The sequence below is a fragment of the Geospiza fortis genome, unplaced genomic scaffold (assembly GCF_000277835.1).
Source record: "Geospiza fortis unplaced genomic scaffold, GeoFor_1.0 scaffold108, whole genome shotgun sequence".
NCBI lineage: Eukaryota > Metazoa > Chordata > Aves > Passeriformes > Thraupidae > Geospiza > Geospiza fortis.
The window spans coordinates 666,802-683,241 of NW_005054439.1; the positions used below are offsets into that span (position 1 = coordinate 666,802).

A 16,440-nucleotide genomic window follows, 5' to 3' on the forward strand; every position below is an offset into this window, starting at 1 on the left:
TTGTCCATCCCAGTCTGAAGTTGATAGTGACAAATGCAAACCAACAGAATAATTTTTTTTTCTCTAGATGATTCGCTGAAATATGAAAGGCAATGATTAGCCAAAACCCCTCTTTGTCCATAATACAAATCCTAAACATAAAAGTCCCTAATACAAATATAAATTCCGCTTTCTTGGATGCCTGGTAATTCCAAAAATCAAAACTCTTTACATACTAGTAGCCTGGTTTGCTTCTTTTCTGTATATGAATCTACCTGTAAATTTATGGATAAAAACCATGAGAGTTGCTCATTCCATTTTCTTTGACAGCAGGTGGCAACATTACACAGGTCACTCCACCACTGAGTGGCGGCATTCAAGCACTGGAATCAGTAATTCAATTTGACTGATTGCTTCACATTTTTTTTCTTTTCTTTTCATTTATTGAAGACTCAGTCTAAATCTTACTTTCAGAAAGCATTCAAACTTTCATATTTTGAGTTTTATATGTGCTTGTGTTTCCTCTGCAAAAAAAGGAGAAAAAAGTCAATTAGTTCCTTTTAAAAACAGTTTCTGTGAAGACTTTCAGAAACTCCAGATTTGATTTTTAAATTGGCCATGTACAAGGCCTTCCAATTGGGATTTAGTGTATCTTTGAGTATTTTAAAAAATAACCCGCACATTCTTTGAAGGATATGCAATACTTTGCATTGTGTCTTATGTACATGTATGTATAAATGTGGTAATATATAAATGTGAAAATATCCATGTGAATTTGTTAGTGATCTGTTGAAATTTTTTCATGACAGAACACTGGCAGTGAAGTTCTACAATGCTATCAGTAACAGAAACTGCCGTTCTGGGCTTTTGTAACTTTTATGTAACACATCATGGATTTGTATTATATTATACGAATATAAATACACTGTGTTACAATGTAGGGTTTCTTTAGAGTTTTCAGTACTCAAATCATGTAAATAAAGTAAACCACGTGGGGTTTTTAAGGCTTTGAATCCAGTGCATTTCTGAGAAACATAAATACTGGATCTTGATCATATGTAAGACATGATGTAGGTCTACTGTGGCAAAATAATAATAGAGATAAAAATAGGAGACCGAGAGGAAATAATTATATGTAAGAAACAGCTTTTTTGATTAAGAATAGAAACTTTAACCCTGTTTCAAAATGGCATAGATAATATAATTTATTCCATATATCAGAATAACACCCATATTCATCTACCCTCATTTCAGGTTTCAGTGCAAAGAAACATTTATTTAAATACTGTTTTCCTCCCCCCTGTTGTTATACTATAGGCTTAAATTTGAATTGTAAAAAAACCTTGAAGATGTATTTCTGTTGTAACTAATGCAATACATATGCTAACTAATTATAGTCTATTGAGAGCAAAATCGTATATTTCTGACACAGAAATTCCTGTTTCTATTATTTTCCTAAAAGCACTCAATTTCCTTACAAATTACTGATAGAAATGTTTCTTCAAGAAAACAAATTTCTCTCAGTTTAGAAACACTGAAAATAGTTGTTTGGCTGGTAATTGAAGCTCTCTAATCAATGTATGTCCCTAAGATTAGTTTTCATGCTGAAACAATTAGCTCTTACACCAGAAGACAATATACGAGGTAATGGGATCTGATAGCTTGAAGAAAAATGTAACCTTTTAATTGTTTACTGCTGGTGTAGCCTCCTCTCTACATATAAAGCCAGCAAAGCAAGACTTGAAAAGTTACTTTATCTTTGCTGGGGTCCATTTTTCTTCACAAACAGAAAACTAAGATATCAGTGAGCAGATAACCATTCTCACTATTTATAAGGATTTAGATATAATAATAATAATAAGCTATGTAAGGTAATGAAGTGCAAGAGTTCACAATTTGTTCACTGATGAGGTACTCCTAAGAATTTCTTGTGAAATTAAGAAGGAAACTGCTATTCCTGCAAGATTACTTAGATAGTGATCACCATCATTTTAACCATCTGGATTAAAAGGATATGTTGTTGTATAGCCTCTAGAGTGGGTATTTAGGACTGAGTATTCTGAAGAGAGAAATTTTGTTTTCGTCTTTTACATCTTTCTGACATACTCTACTTATTATATCCTGCGTAGACTTGTTATTTCATAATGTTTTAAACTGTCTTGAAACTCTCCAAATGCCAGATAAAAAATATTCCTTTAACTTTACAGAAATAGTAGAACTTGCCTGAGCTTTGTTGTCAAAACTGTTCTGGGAAGTTGGCTTGACCCCTGTCCAATCACAGAACAGATCTAGCCACAATGGTTTAGATTAAAGTACCCTCAACTGGAGGTTGCCACCAGTGTGGCTGAGATACTGCTCGCTGTCTCCTGAGTGCTCTCTGTGAAAAGTGAGACAGCTTGTTTAAAATCCCTTCAGATATGCTCTGTGATAAATCTTTTCCACTGGAAAGGACTATGAATAATTATCTTATAGTTGTGCTGTCTCAGCCTTGGAGGAGCCAGTTAGGCAGTTAGTTTAGTTCTGATAATTTGTTGGATGGCTCCATCTGGATCTGCAAGTCACTTGAGGCATACTCAAGAAGTCTTAACAAGAGAGCCAACTGGGTGAGTTAAAGATAACACTTGAGATTTCAGACCCTCTGTAGCCACATGTGGTTATTGTCCAAGACTTTAGGGTAAACAATCTTTTTGAAACATGTATTGTTACCTAGACAGTAGGACTTGTGTAAAGAAGAGCCTGGTTATCTTGTCTTCAAGATGTCCAGAGCTCCATGTCTTCTGTCAAGAAAACAAACCAATATAAAACCATTTTGCAAGGTAAAATAACTCCACTGGGTACAAACTGATTATTCCCCCAGTGGCAGAGGAGTGTCAGGGCCATATGTGAAAAGAATTTCCGGATTAAAATCTTGGAATGAAGTGGGAGTTTTCTCTTTGCTTTGAATGATAGCAGGATTTCAGGTAAGGAATTTTAAAAAGGTGACATTCACACAGAGATAAGAACTCTGTCTTTTGTAGTTGCTTGCTTAATGAATTCCCCATCCTCTCTGTGAGCTTGAAGTAATATGAACAGCAATGCAAAATCTCAGTGCTAATAAAATCTGTGCTTCTTTCTTCATCCATATTACAGAGGAGAGCATTAAGGACAGCCTCTGAAAAACTCAGGAATCGCTCCTCTTTTTCTAACAATATTGTATACAGCACTCCAGGAACTCGAGTGAACAGATACATCAGCCGCTTGATAGAGGCCCGGCAAACTGAGTCTGAGATGGCTGACTTGAACTTCATTACCCTGAAGTATAAGCAAATTGAGCGTGAAAATAAAGTAAGGGAGTTTAAAATTATTTTTACTGATTTCACTGACCATAAGCCAATTAGCACTGGGGTTTTTGTTTGGGTTTCATGCAATGTTTAAATTCTACTCACTATCTTTAAATACTCCACTGGACTGTTTCTCAGTTAAGAGGGTGACATTAGTTCTACCTTCTATGGAAACACTTGAAGTGGATAAAAAGAAAGACTGGTATTTGTGGTAATCATGTATCCTCTGAACAGAGAGAGACATAGTTCTCTCCCAGGATTTTCCTGGGAAGCTGTGAAAAGCTGTGAGAAAGTTCAGAGAAGAGAATGAGAAACAGTTCTTATCTCCATTTGCTGCACCTGTTGTGCACATGTGGAATGTGTTATGGAGATTGTTTACCAAAGGGTGATTTCTTAATTGGACACTGGATGGTGTTTGGATTGATTGACTAATTAGGATAAGCTGTACTGGACAGTCTGTAAGGGTTACAAGTTTCTAAGAGTATAGTATAACATAGTATAGGTTAATAAAGCAATTGATCAGCCTTGCGCAATCATGGAGTCAATGCTCATTATTCCCTGCTCAGGGCACCATTGCTGTGATAGGTATTGCCCTACTTATCAGGATCCTACCCCATGTTATATATCCTGTGTTTTGGTTTTTCTTTTCCTTCTCCAAACTGTCTGAGTCACTTGTTAATTGCTGTCTCATTGCAATGTATCTGCTGACTCACTCATCTGCTTTGGAGAAGTGTTATTGACAAGATGTATAGGTAGCCTGGTAAGTATTGATCCAGAAATTCTAGAAAATATAAAAAAAAAAAAAAAACCAAAAACCCAAACATTAAATCTCTGGACAAGGTTGCAATATTATACCAGCGTGGCAGTGCTGAAAGCGGGGGATTTACTCAGACCATACAAACATGCATATCAGTAAACAATTGTTCCTACCTTGTAGGAGTATTTTTTGTGAATACAAATTATTTGTATCTACAGCCTTTATGTATTTGAAAAAACAAAAGTAGTATGGTTTTGCATTAATTTGGCAGTAATATTTATTTTTCCACTGTAAGTCGCTATATAGTCTAAGATTTCAGATCACTACTGCTTCAAGTTAGAAGGCTGTGTGCCATATTGGATCCAAAATTTTTAAGGTTTAAAGTATAAATGTTGGGTTCAAGTTTCCAAAGTAATTTATTATTAGGCTGTAACTTTTTTGTTTCAAAATAAAGTCTTCTGGTGTAAATGACATTGAACTTTGGGTCTTTCTGAGAAAACATTTTTGTGTTTCAACCCCTGGAAAGCTTTCTCTCATTAATACTGTAGCTTAGTGGAATCAGGAAGAGTAGCTGCTCCAAACTGAGCCCATGTATCTCATTAGCAGCTACCTCCAAGTCCACTCATTAGAGTCCTGCCCTGAGCAGCTGAAGTGAAAGAACTTCTTGAAAGCATCAGCAAGGACTCTATGGCCTTTTATCATGATGAGTAAACAGAGGGAGGGCCACCTCCTTCTGGTTCAAAGTGGTTGATGTTTTTTATCAAAAAGATAAACTTATATCTGATCCTAAACCCATTTTGACTAGTTACAAGGTGAAAGAGAAGTCTGTCAAGGAAAATCTTATGTAGACTTCCCTCATCTGTTTTTTTCAGTGCAAATTAAGCCATCATTTTTGAACTAAGTAGGGGCTTGTTTTATTTTAGGATACAGTTCTTTCTTACTGAGAATGGACAAGTGTGGGTGTCTGAGTACACATGAAATATTTACTGTCTTCACTTCTTCCTTTCTTTAACAGTACCACCAGCTTCAGGATGAGTACTTCACCAGCGCTGTAGTTCTCTCACTAATTCTAGCTGCCTTATTTGGCCTTGTCTACCTTCTAATAATACCACAGTAAGTTTCTGTCTTTTGCCGTCATAACTCAAAGTGGAACATCCTCAGACATCCTGCACAGGTCAAAAATTAAAGTCTTTGGAACAGGAATGGGGACTTCACATGGGAGATTCTCTGTTAGTATATCCCTCAGTCTAATTGTTTTCTCTTTCATTTGTCCACAGGAGATACTTTTCACTATATTTTTTTATTTTGTAGTAGCGTGCGCTCAGAGGAAAAAGATACATTTCAGTGTTTATTTAAAATTTAGTGGTTATTTTTAACTTATTTAAAGTATTTCTGCATTACAAACAAAGGTGTTACGGCAGCTTTTCTAAATGTGTTTGTGCTACTTTGGATTAAGTACTGGTATTGATAGCAACAGAGATAAAACCCTGCAGAGTTTAATGGGAACTACTGAAAGTACCCATCCAGCTGCATTGAAGCCTGCATTTATAGCATTCATTGAAGTTTTTGGTATCAACACTATCCCTACATAAACTGTCTAGTGTGTATTTTGGCTATGCACATATAACTTGTAGTCCAACCTTGACTGCACTTAAGTAAACATAACCAAGTGGTGTGTTTGGGAGGTGTCCTATGCCTATTGTTGAGTGATTAGTTAGTGAATACCTCAGATTTTGTCAGTTATATGTGAGTGCTTACTAAATAAAAAATAATTAGAGGTAGAAAGAATTGTGCATAAGGTATAAAAATTATGAATAATGAACTTTTTTCAGATTAGAATATCAAAGCATTAAGAATAAAATTTAGTCACTTTTATAACTACTTCAGGGGAAATAGAACTAGGCACAGGATAATGCTTTTGAAAATTCAATTTAAATTATGGTCCTTTCTATTCACAAATCCCCAGTTAGAATAATACTTCTATATTCTATTATTTTTAGTTGAAAGATTGAAAAACAGTTTATTCACGTTAATAAAATAGAAACACTAATTTGTCATATAGTACCTTTCATCTAAAGAATTCAAAGTAACTTAGTCATCATTTACACCATTTCCAGACTAATGACTCTGTTGACTAATTGGAGCATGATTAAGAAGTCTTTCACCTTCTTCTTCAATAAGCCACAGCTGCAGTACATAGCAGTTTTGAACAAGGAGAAACAAAGTGTATTAGTGTAGTTGAAACTAGACTGAATTTCTAAGAATCATATAATAGCCTTTCAAAAAACTACTGTCACTTCAAAACAGATGGGCAGAGCTTCAGTTTAAGTAGTGATCTGACAGACACACAAGCCCCAGAAGAATTTCACCACAGAAGGTAATGAAGATGGACTGGGTTAGTTAAAAAAGCCACCCACTGAATGCTCCTAAGTTCTTTCTTCCAGTGCCTGAGTGGTGGCTTCATATAGCCAAATTCTTCTTGGGCTCTTCCCTTGCTGTGACACAGATGCAAACATGAGCTAAATTAAAACTTTGGAAGTATAGAAAAAAAAAAACTCCCCTCTTTCCCGAGTTTGGAGCTTTAAGCTGCTATTTAGATTGCTGAAGTAGTTATACGTGTGGCAAGAGAATGCAAAAGCCAATACAAGGGTTGTACCCTAATGGGAGAAGTTATATATATATATTTCAAGGAGGAGGTTGGTCATCTAGACCATAGGTATAGGTATACAGAAATCTGCATAGGTATACAGAAATCAATAGACTTGCTATTCTCACAATTCTTATCATCTTTTGAGCAAAACAGCTTCTCAACTAAAGACACATTTTCTATTCCCAGATGGAGATGGTCAAAGTAAGGCTATGTTCCTGTCAACCTAAGCTGTCCAATTATGGAGGCACATATACAGTGTAGCCACTAAAAGCCCTGACTAGGAACCCTTCTAATGTCCGATTCTGTGTTTACTTTTCAAAAAAGCAATGTAGCCCTTTTTGGATGCCAACCCGAATATCTGTCAGGGTGCCACTCAGCACTACAGTCAGCTGTCAGCTATTGCTACATTACAAGATGTTGTTGCAGACATGTCCCCTGCATTCTTTTCTAGCATCCTGGATACAAGGGAAACCTCTAAAGGCATGAGATCCTGCCTTGATTAATACTTGTATTCAGAGTCCACACTAAAAGCACCCAGAATCACCTTCCCATTCTGGGTACACATAGTACACCACACAATTCTCCCAGTTCCTGTATCAGTACAGACTGTTATATTAATTTGAAATCAAAGTCAAATAGTTAAAAACTCTACAGGAGAATTTCACACTTCTGCTGTTAGAAAACAATCTTTTTCCAGTAATCGTTAAGGGCACAGATACATAACTGCCTGAATCCAATGTTCACATGGCGTCTGGACTGACTGGTTGTCCTCACAAGTTAGAAAAGAAGGTGTGAAGATCATGTTATGCTGCTGTCATACAGCCCTGGCATGGGGCCAGGCTGTCCCTGAGCAGAAATCAAATGCACCCACACTGGTGGACTAATTTCTCTCAGCCTGCTCACAACCATAACGTACTTTTCCAAAAGAAGTTTTCTGGAGAAAGTTCTTGGTTTGCACCCCTCTTCTCATTAAGAACAAGCCTATTTTGATAGATCAGAAGAGGGAAGATTAAGAATTTAAGAATTATTAAATCATCTTTTTGAAACATAAGATTTTTCTAACCATTGAGGAAGACTCAAAATGAGGGAGTTTTTCTGTTTCATTAAAAGGCAGGTTTCTCTGATTTTATTTGACTTGCTAAGTGTCTTAATTGGATGACCATTGATTTCTGAATCTTTGAGAAAGAGGAATGAGACAGAAAAGGTATCTGGTAACTGTAACACCACTGCCAAGGCCAAGTAATTGAGTTACACACTCTCCTTGGAAGACTCATCATGCTGAATATTCTGCACTAGCCTACAATTAGAAAGTGTCTCTCTTGACTACCATACATTTGAATTTTTGAGGTTCTTTGATCTTCCTTCTGACATCAGAGTGGGGACCATCTACAAGAGCATTTACTAATTTCATAGTCTTGAGTGCAGTGGACACCACTGCTTAATTTACACTGTGATGGTTAGTATAACAGCAAGGTTGAGGAGGACATCCTCCACCATTTATAAAATACTGTTTTAGAAGGACCCCTAACTGTAGTTTGTTCTCACATGTTACTGAGTTGCATTGCATTACTTCTATTGTGTTTTGATTCTAGGAGTACCGTAGTTCTTGTTCTCTTGGTGTTTTGCATATGCTTCCTAGTGGCTTGTATTATGTATCTACATGTCACACGAGTACAAGTAAGTGATTTAAGATTTTGTGACTATTCTTCCCTTTGGTGTCCATGATATGTTCGTTCTTTGGAATATGAAGCCACCAGTGTATGCTTCACAGATTCACAGAGTCTGAAATTCATGTGTTTAAAGTTCCTTATTAAGTAATGTATTAGACGCTTGAAAACCAAAGACCAATCATCTGAAAGTAGACTTTTTACATGAGTAATCGTTATAGCAGTGTAGCATTCAGCGCCATTAATTCTACACTTTGTTTTTTGCTAAATCTTCCCTGAGCACCTACCACTAAATACTGTGTTTAAATCAACTGCTTTAACCTGACTTTTACTCCTTTCTGACTAAACAGCACAATAGTTCTTCCTTTCATTCCACCTGGTCTGGGTGTAAAGTCCTGCTAACATCCCCTCTGTTTTCAAAATTTTTCCTGACAAAACAGCAGCTGTTTTGATGGTAAAGCACAATGTTTTGCACACACAATCCTTGGCCTTTTCAAAACCTTCAGTAATGATTAATTCTCCTGCATTATATTTCCACAACAGTAATGATGCAGAAGGACATTTGGTTGTTTTAGGGAAGAAATAGGTCTGCCAGATCAGAATACAACATCTACAGGCTAATTTTCTGATGAAAGAAATCTCTACTGGATTAATATAAATTTAGTCTTTTCAGACAAATATCAGGAAAAAACACCTACTCATTTAATGAGCTTTTCTGATTTGGACACACTAATTTTAGTTTTAAAAAGTGCCCTTTGGCAGAAGAAAAGCATGTGTTTTCATGGGAACATAAATAGTATATTAGCCAAGTATCAGGTGCTGAAAAGAACCTTATTTATGAACTTACAAAATTATTTGCGAGTAACTTTGATGATCTCTTTTTTTTATTAGGGCAGAGTAGTTTATCATCTGTTCTTCTTCTCTGTATAGATCATAGAAATGCAGACTAAGTTTCTAGCAAGTTACTTCTCTTTATACAATTTACCTGGGGCTAATGCAAACATAAGAAGTATTCCATCTGTTTTGTCAGTCAAGAAAATTTGTATTTATTCCAGGTTCCTCCAGAGATTCAATACTATACAGGATCAAATCCAGCATTAGAAAAATAAAGAAATATAAAACCTTAGAATATCACAATCTAAAACTTTATGGCAAAAAAAAAGTCTTATAATAATTAAAATTAATATAATCTGGATAATGGATATACAATTGTAAAACAATCATTCCCCTATTTTAATCAGTTTTATGGCACTTACTTGCTCTTTTACACTGCGCAAGTGACTCAGCTTCTCCATGCTTTAGCATTAAATACCTCACTCATAGAATTACTTTAATAATATTTTACTGTACCCGTTACCTAAAATTTTGGTAATTTGACACTACTTATTTAGTTAATAAAAATTTCACAAATAAAACAAAGAAAATGAAGCCCAAAATTCTATGCTATCATAAAAGTGCCAATACAATTTAGAATGATGTAAAGTCAGGAGTATAAATCTTAATAGCGTCAGAACTTTAATTCAGACGTATCTCATACCTTACCTTTTTAAAGGTCTGTTTTCCATTTTAACCCAATAGCCTAGCATGTCGACATTTAGAACATGTATGTGCTATCAAAAAAATTGTCTGTGCAATGTGTCAGGACATGTGATCTTTGAATCCATATTTTGCTTTATCCCTATTAACCATCCAGCATTATCTTCAAACCATGGGTATTATCTCTTTAATAAGCAATAGACAGCTTATTTGGCTTCAAACTTAATTAATGGAATAAATATTTTTTTCTTCAAGAAAAATTATTTTGTATTTTATTTATATGGATAAAACCACATATGTTCCACCTCACTTATATATAGGATTCTGGTCTAGTTAAGTGGACAGTTTGATGGGTAAAATACTATGGGGATAATCGCATTCAGAGCATAGCACTTTATGGTCACTTTGAAACCAGTGTAAGTGGGATACTATGGGAGTTTATCCTGGATCCTATCCTGTCAGGCATTTTTATCAACAGCCTGGAGGAGGACATGGCAAATACTCATGTCATGTTTTCAAATGAATACAATTTTGTGAGAACAGCTGGCAGGATGATTATTGAGAGGGTCCTAGATAGGTTAACAGAATAGGCAAACAGGAATCTTATAACTATAGAATGTATAATGCAAAGTCCAGGTCCTGAGAAGAAACAATGCTGTGCAATGACACAGGAGGAGTAACCGGCTCTGCAAAAATTGCCCTGAGACTCTGAGGTTCAAGGTAGACAATTCTTTTGAGCCCCCTGAGGTCCCTTCCAATCAGAACTGTATGATAGTGATGAATGAATGAAGAAATAGTCTTCTTTTCATAGTGTAATTTTGGACATTGCTCTATCTCCCTTGAAACACAGCTTTTCAATCTCAGATTCCTATAATCTGAGCTATTTTTTCTTCAATATGCTCAGTTTTATTAAAGGTGATATACCTCAGGTATCCCAATCTATTTTATTGATGCTAGTACTTACACTGGTGTAGAAAATTAATTCAGATCTATAATACAAATCTACTACTGATATATTGATTGCTCCACACCTATGTTTACATGGACTTAACCTATATTGAAGCCAAAATATGTTTGTAGATTCATGCTTACTTTTTTTTCTGTAATTGCTGTATTCTGAAGGCTACAGTAGTCTCTCTGACTGCTAGGCTGCCTGCTGGAAGCTATGTTTTTGAGGCTGGTGATACCCATGAAATGAACTGCTTTTCTTCAAAACTGTTGACTTTCATCCAAAAATCAGGTGTTTTCCTGCTCCATTTAACTTTAAGTGAAATTCAACCTTGATAAATCTGAGCTCCCTCCTTTTAAAGGACACAGGATAGTCCTCACTTTAAATCTGACTGTTTCTTGGATTGTATCCGTTTCCCTTGAAGTCACTAGAAGAAGTTCTGTGGTCTGAAAGATACATCTAGTAGATAATAGAAGCCCCAAATATTTTTAGTGCAAGGGGAAAGGAAGGAAAGCAGCTTTACCTGGAAGCAGAGTTGATCAGAATGATTGGAACAGGCCTAAAGTGCACAGCCTGACAGACTTACCCTTCCTCTCTCACATTCTGCCACAGGCTTCATAGCAGCAAGAACTTACACTTAATAGTGTGACAAATGGAATCAGGCTAAAAGTGGAGATAAACAAAATGTTTTCAAGACTCCATTTCACCAGATATTTTTGTTGCCTACTGCTGTTTCTGAAAAATTCAATATTTTTATGAGTCACAATAATTAAAACTACCCTGGCATTTAACCTGCCTATTATAGCAGAAGACACATATACCATTCCAAAATTCTGTGCTATCACAGTATGTTCTCTTGGATCACAATTTGCAAGGCAAAGGAGCTGAGAATTTGCAACTCAAAAGTTGCTTTGGGTACTTTCCCCACGACAGTAAAATCAAATGCCATCCTAGAATATTATTTGCATCATGAGTAGACATACAACTAAAAATTTCTAAGAGTTTTAATCATAGTGAGAAATAATATATAACAATAGTAATTTTACATTTATTATCCCCAAAACTGTAATTACCATTAAAATACACCTACACACTAACAGTTACTCCACAACAATAACTGCAGTTTCATAATTTGCAGTACAGGTGAAATTTCTGTATCCCTTATTCACTTCTCTTTATAGACTACTAAAAAATAACAACCCCACTTTAAAAATACTTTAAATATTTATATATACTTTTTTTTCTTTTTTAGTGTTTTCCAGGGTGCCTGACAATACAAATTCGTACCATTTTGTGTATTTTTATTGTGATCTTAATATACTCTGTGGCTCAAGGCTGTGTGGTGAGTATTTAAATCAAGTTTCACTTAAATTAGCATTGTGTTTAAAGAACATACTTGTGAGATCCCTTAAATACATACCATATTCTCATCTGATGAATTCCTGTTTGTTTTATTTTTCATATTTGCAGAGCATGCTTCTTCAAAATTAAACCCCTTTGCTGCAATTGGGATTTTCATTGGCCTGAGACAGTGTATTGAATTAGGAATGGCAAAGCCATTAGCAAATTACACAGATAATACCTATTCAAAACCAATATAAATTTGTATTTCAAACTTTAGCATCATGTAGACTGCTGGTGTCATGTACTTTATGGGAAAAGCATTTTTAAATGTTCAACTTGCTTACTAGTTCAATGGCTAATATTTTGTGACAGACAAGGCGTGGTGTCAAAACAAGATTACTATTTCTATGTGACAACTTATAGAAAATACCTCTGTGTAATAATGGGGATATTTTTAGTCCAGGCAGATCAGAAAAGATAGAGAGATCTTAAAATATTGACAGTTTTGTGTAACGAGAAGAGGTGCTTACATTGTGCTACTGATATGATCCATTCATATCTAATGTCTAAAAAGCTTGTTATTTGAAGTGAATTTGCTCAATACTTACTGTAGATTAGCAGAGAGTTCAACATGGTCAACTTCAATTGAAATGATCTTCAAACTTCCACCTAAGTATTTGTCAGTCAGTTGCCTTGACCAATTCCTAGCACTCATCTTTAGCATTTTGGCTGCTAATGCTAATGCATTAAACATGTTAGGGTACTCAAAGGAAAGAATCCACATAAAAATAGCACACGAAACACAACTGGAAATGCTGAGAAGGCAGATGTTTCAAATTATGCTTCTCTGCAGGAATTTGACAATGTGTTCTGACCATTAAGAAGACGCAAGCTTCAGTGCTGAGATGCCAAGCCCCATATTTTGTATTTTGTATTTTGTGTATTCACTTGTCCCTGGACCTGCCCTGAGAACATAGTAACTGGCTTATCCCCATGAACTGATTGGACAGACAGTCCCTTTTCTGTGGATTCCAATGTCCTGAGAGGAGCCAAGAATTGCTGATGTTGAGACATTTCTGGGAATTCCTGAACATCATCTGTGTGAGTAACACACAGCCCTAATAGCACACAGATGCATATATGGTTCCTAAGGCAGACATAAGCACAAAATGCATAGAGATTTGCAGTGATTCCAGGCTAGCTTCTCAGCAAATTCTGTGCATCTGACTTCAGAATTGAGATGAAAGTTATGACAGCTAAAACCTTTGGGAATCAGGCTCCACAGATCTGACCCTTACTTCGATCAAATGAAACAAGCACCATTGCTGCCCCTTAAAGATAGTGAGAATGAGAAATAGATATCATAAGCCCTAAGGCAGTGCTGAACAACAGTGGAAGACAAATCAGAATTCTGAAGTTCTGACCTCCAATAAGGGAATGATCATTCAGTCACAACTCAGAACATAATTCATTCCTGAACAAAAGTAACTTATAACCGAAGCAGAAATGTTTTATCAGTAGAAATTATTAGTTCCTGCAAAGTAATGCCTCTAGAATTGTCATCTGTCAGAAGAGCTAGGTGTTGACATTCCACTACTGGTTGTATAACAGATGATATTTTCCTGAGTGGATTCCAGATCACTGATGAAGCCCTCATGCATGTAAATGTTTTTGGATAATTTTATGAAAGCGTTTTTAAGGATATGGAACAAAATCCTATTAAAAGGGATTTTTCATTTCACTTTCCCAATCTCATTTCATAGTGTTACCTATATATGAGTTTAACTCACATTTGTTTATGTATTATGTCTCATCTTTTTAAGTTAATACAACTCCTTCTAAAATACATGGTTTAATCACCCTTCAGGATGTCAGTTACTTTACAACATGCTATAAAATTTCATTGTCAGTGCTCGGGATGAAATAAAAAGGTCTTATAATGCACTTCAAAAGAGATGTTTAAGTACAGGGCAGGGCTTATGTGATGGTGCCTGTTAAATAAATTTCACACTACAATCCCACTCTCCCCTACTTATACTAACTCTTATCCTTTTCCTTTGTAAGGGGTGAAGGTTGGACTGCAGTTAAAACTGGAGCTCTAGGGACTTGCACTATTTGCCAGAAATTCCTCTCTTCCTTGGGTAACAGCTCTGAGATATGTACATGACATTGTCTTTAGGAAAAGCAGGTTAGATTTCCCCAAATTTCCCATAAGAGATATATGAAAAATTTTATTTCCCACCATAAGAAGGAAATGGAACTCCTTGGATAATGAAATGGCAGGAGTAATTAAAGATGAGTCCTTGTATTTGAAATATATGTGACAGCAAAAGTAGCTGTGACATGGGAAAAGATGTTTAGTTTTTCACTCAATAAAATGTTTTATTTTGTATTTAAGTAATTGAAGTTTATGTGATTTACATAGTCAGTAAAACAATAATTTATCTCTGTGCCCTGTAAAAGAACTTTTTTCACCTGCATGGCCAAATAAAATGTTAACTGAAGTTCCTTAATTTTGCAGGAATATCCTGGCTTGAGAATCTCTTAGGTTTGAGCACTGAGAGGGAAACTATTCAACTAAGCCCACACTTCAATTGGTTGCCCTTATTGGCATCTAATTAACAAATTGTGTCTCTCCCCTAAAACTCAGTGGAGCATTGCAGGAAAAGGAGATTTTAATACAGCATTGAGCTTAGTGAGAACTCCACAGGCATATTTTTTCCAATTAGCAATGAACTACAGTCAGCCTCCATAGCAACTACATTTCTGTTTATTTCATATTTAACATTCTTCCCTTCTCACCTCTCCTGTCTTTTCTAGGTTGGCTGCATGCCTTGGGTTTGGAATACCAATTCCAGCAGCTCAATAGTTATAATTTCTCCTGGTGGAACAAATGAAACAATGAATGAACTTCCATGTGACACAGCCCACTATGCTTTCCTTTCCTGTGTAGTGGGGACTCTCACCTTGGCAATATTTCTACGTGTATCTTCCTTGCCAAAAATTATTCTCCTGCTTTTTGTTACAATTTTGTACATAGTTATTCTGGAACTCAGTGGTTACAGAAAAGCAGTGGGGTAGGTATCTTGCAAAATTAAGCAATGGGTAATTTTCTATAGATAGTCACACATTGACTACATATTTCTGAATTGTCCTCTAGTGTTCAGTGCTGCCTAGGAGTAGAGCACAAGAAACACATCAGTCATCCTTTCCCCAACAATAGTAGGATCTAGTAACATCCATCAACAGGGGAGCAGCTTTTGGGAGCTGGCAACTGTTACCCAATTGTTCTGTCATTTTATGTTAATGTACCCCAGCTGAACACTCTGCAGTCTAGCTATCGTATGGAATAGAAAAACACAGTTAAAAACTTAACGGCCATATTTCAGCAGCCCTCAATCAATCACAATTTCAACAAAGTTTTTGAGCTTTTCAATGTTTTTATATTTTCTAATTAAAAACATGCACACACATTACAATAACGCATAGCATCTAAAAATCCTCAAGAATTGCATGTTGGTGTGATGCAGCGAACAGATGTACTCTCACCCATCTCCCTGCCCAGATGAGCCTAGTGATTAGGAGGTACCCATGTGCTCTAAACTAAGGATCTGATATTAATTGTGCAGTGTTAGGTATTAGACCTGGAATAACATATTTATTTTCTTCTTCTTTTTAAGGGGCAGCTCCTTTTACATGCGTGGCTATGAACCAATACTAGCTATTTTGCTATTTTCTTGTGCTTTAGCACTGCATTCAAGACAGGTGGACTTGAAACTGCGTCTGGACTACCTCTGGGCAGTGCAGGTAAATCACAGGACTTCAATAGTATCCATGCACACAAAATATTGTCTGACTTTTTAAATTGGTTTTCAAATACTTTCAGGACAAATTACTTGGACTCAGACACAAACTTTTTCATGTCTTTTGGCGTTCAGAGTGAAAGATTATTTTACAGCTTTCTTTCCACAGATCCATACAATTCATTTTTCCTGGAGAAGGGATTTTTTTTGTTTCTTAGCAGTTGCTCCAGTATATCATTAGTCAAATAATATATTTATATCTAAGATGCATTAGGAATAAATTGTTAACAATATAAAATTGAGATAAAAAAATTAAATCCATGGGAATTTTTATCTTATATTAAAAAAGGAGTGAAAGTAAATCAATATTCAGGTAAACTGAAAAGAAGCAGGTAAAACTGATAAAAGGAAATATATTTTACAAAGAAACTTTGG

General features: G+C 35.7%; 1 protein-coding gene across 1 annotated transcript in view; it reads left to right on the forward strand.

Annotated features, from left to right (window-relative positions):
* ADCY1 (adenylate cyclase 1) overlaps positions 1–16,440 on the forward strand; it is a 177,159-nt gene that overhangs the window by 142,916 nt on the left and 17,803 nt on the right. Inside the window, exons 13-18 of the mRNA XM_031062174.1 lie at positions 3,109–3,303; positions 5,072–5,169; positions 8,299–8,383; positions 12,111–12,200; positions 15,023–15,279; positions 15,883–16,009. Coding sequence (XP_030918034.1) covers positions 3,109–3,303; positions 5,072–5,169; positions 8,299–8,383; positions 12,111–12,200; positions 15,023–15,279; positions 15,883–16,009 — 852 coding nt within the window. The remainder of the gene's footprint in view (positions 1–3,108; positions 3,304–5,071; positions 5,170–8,298; positions 8,384–12,110; positions 12,201–15,022; positions 15,280–15,882; positions 16,010–16,440) is intronic.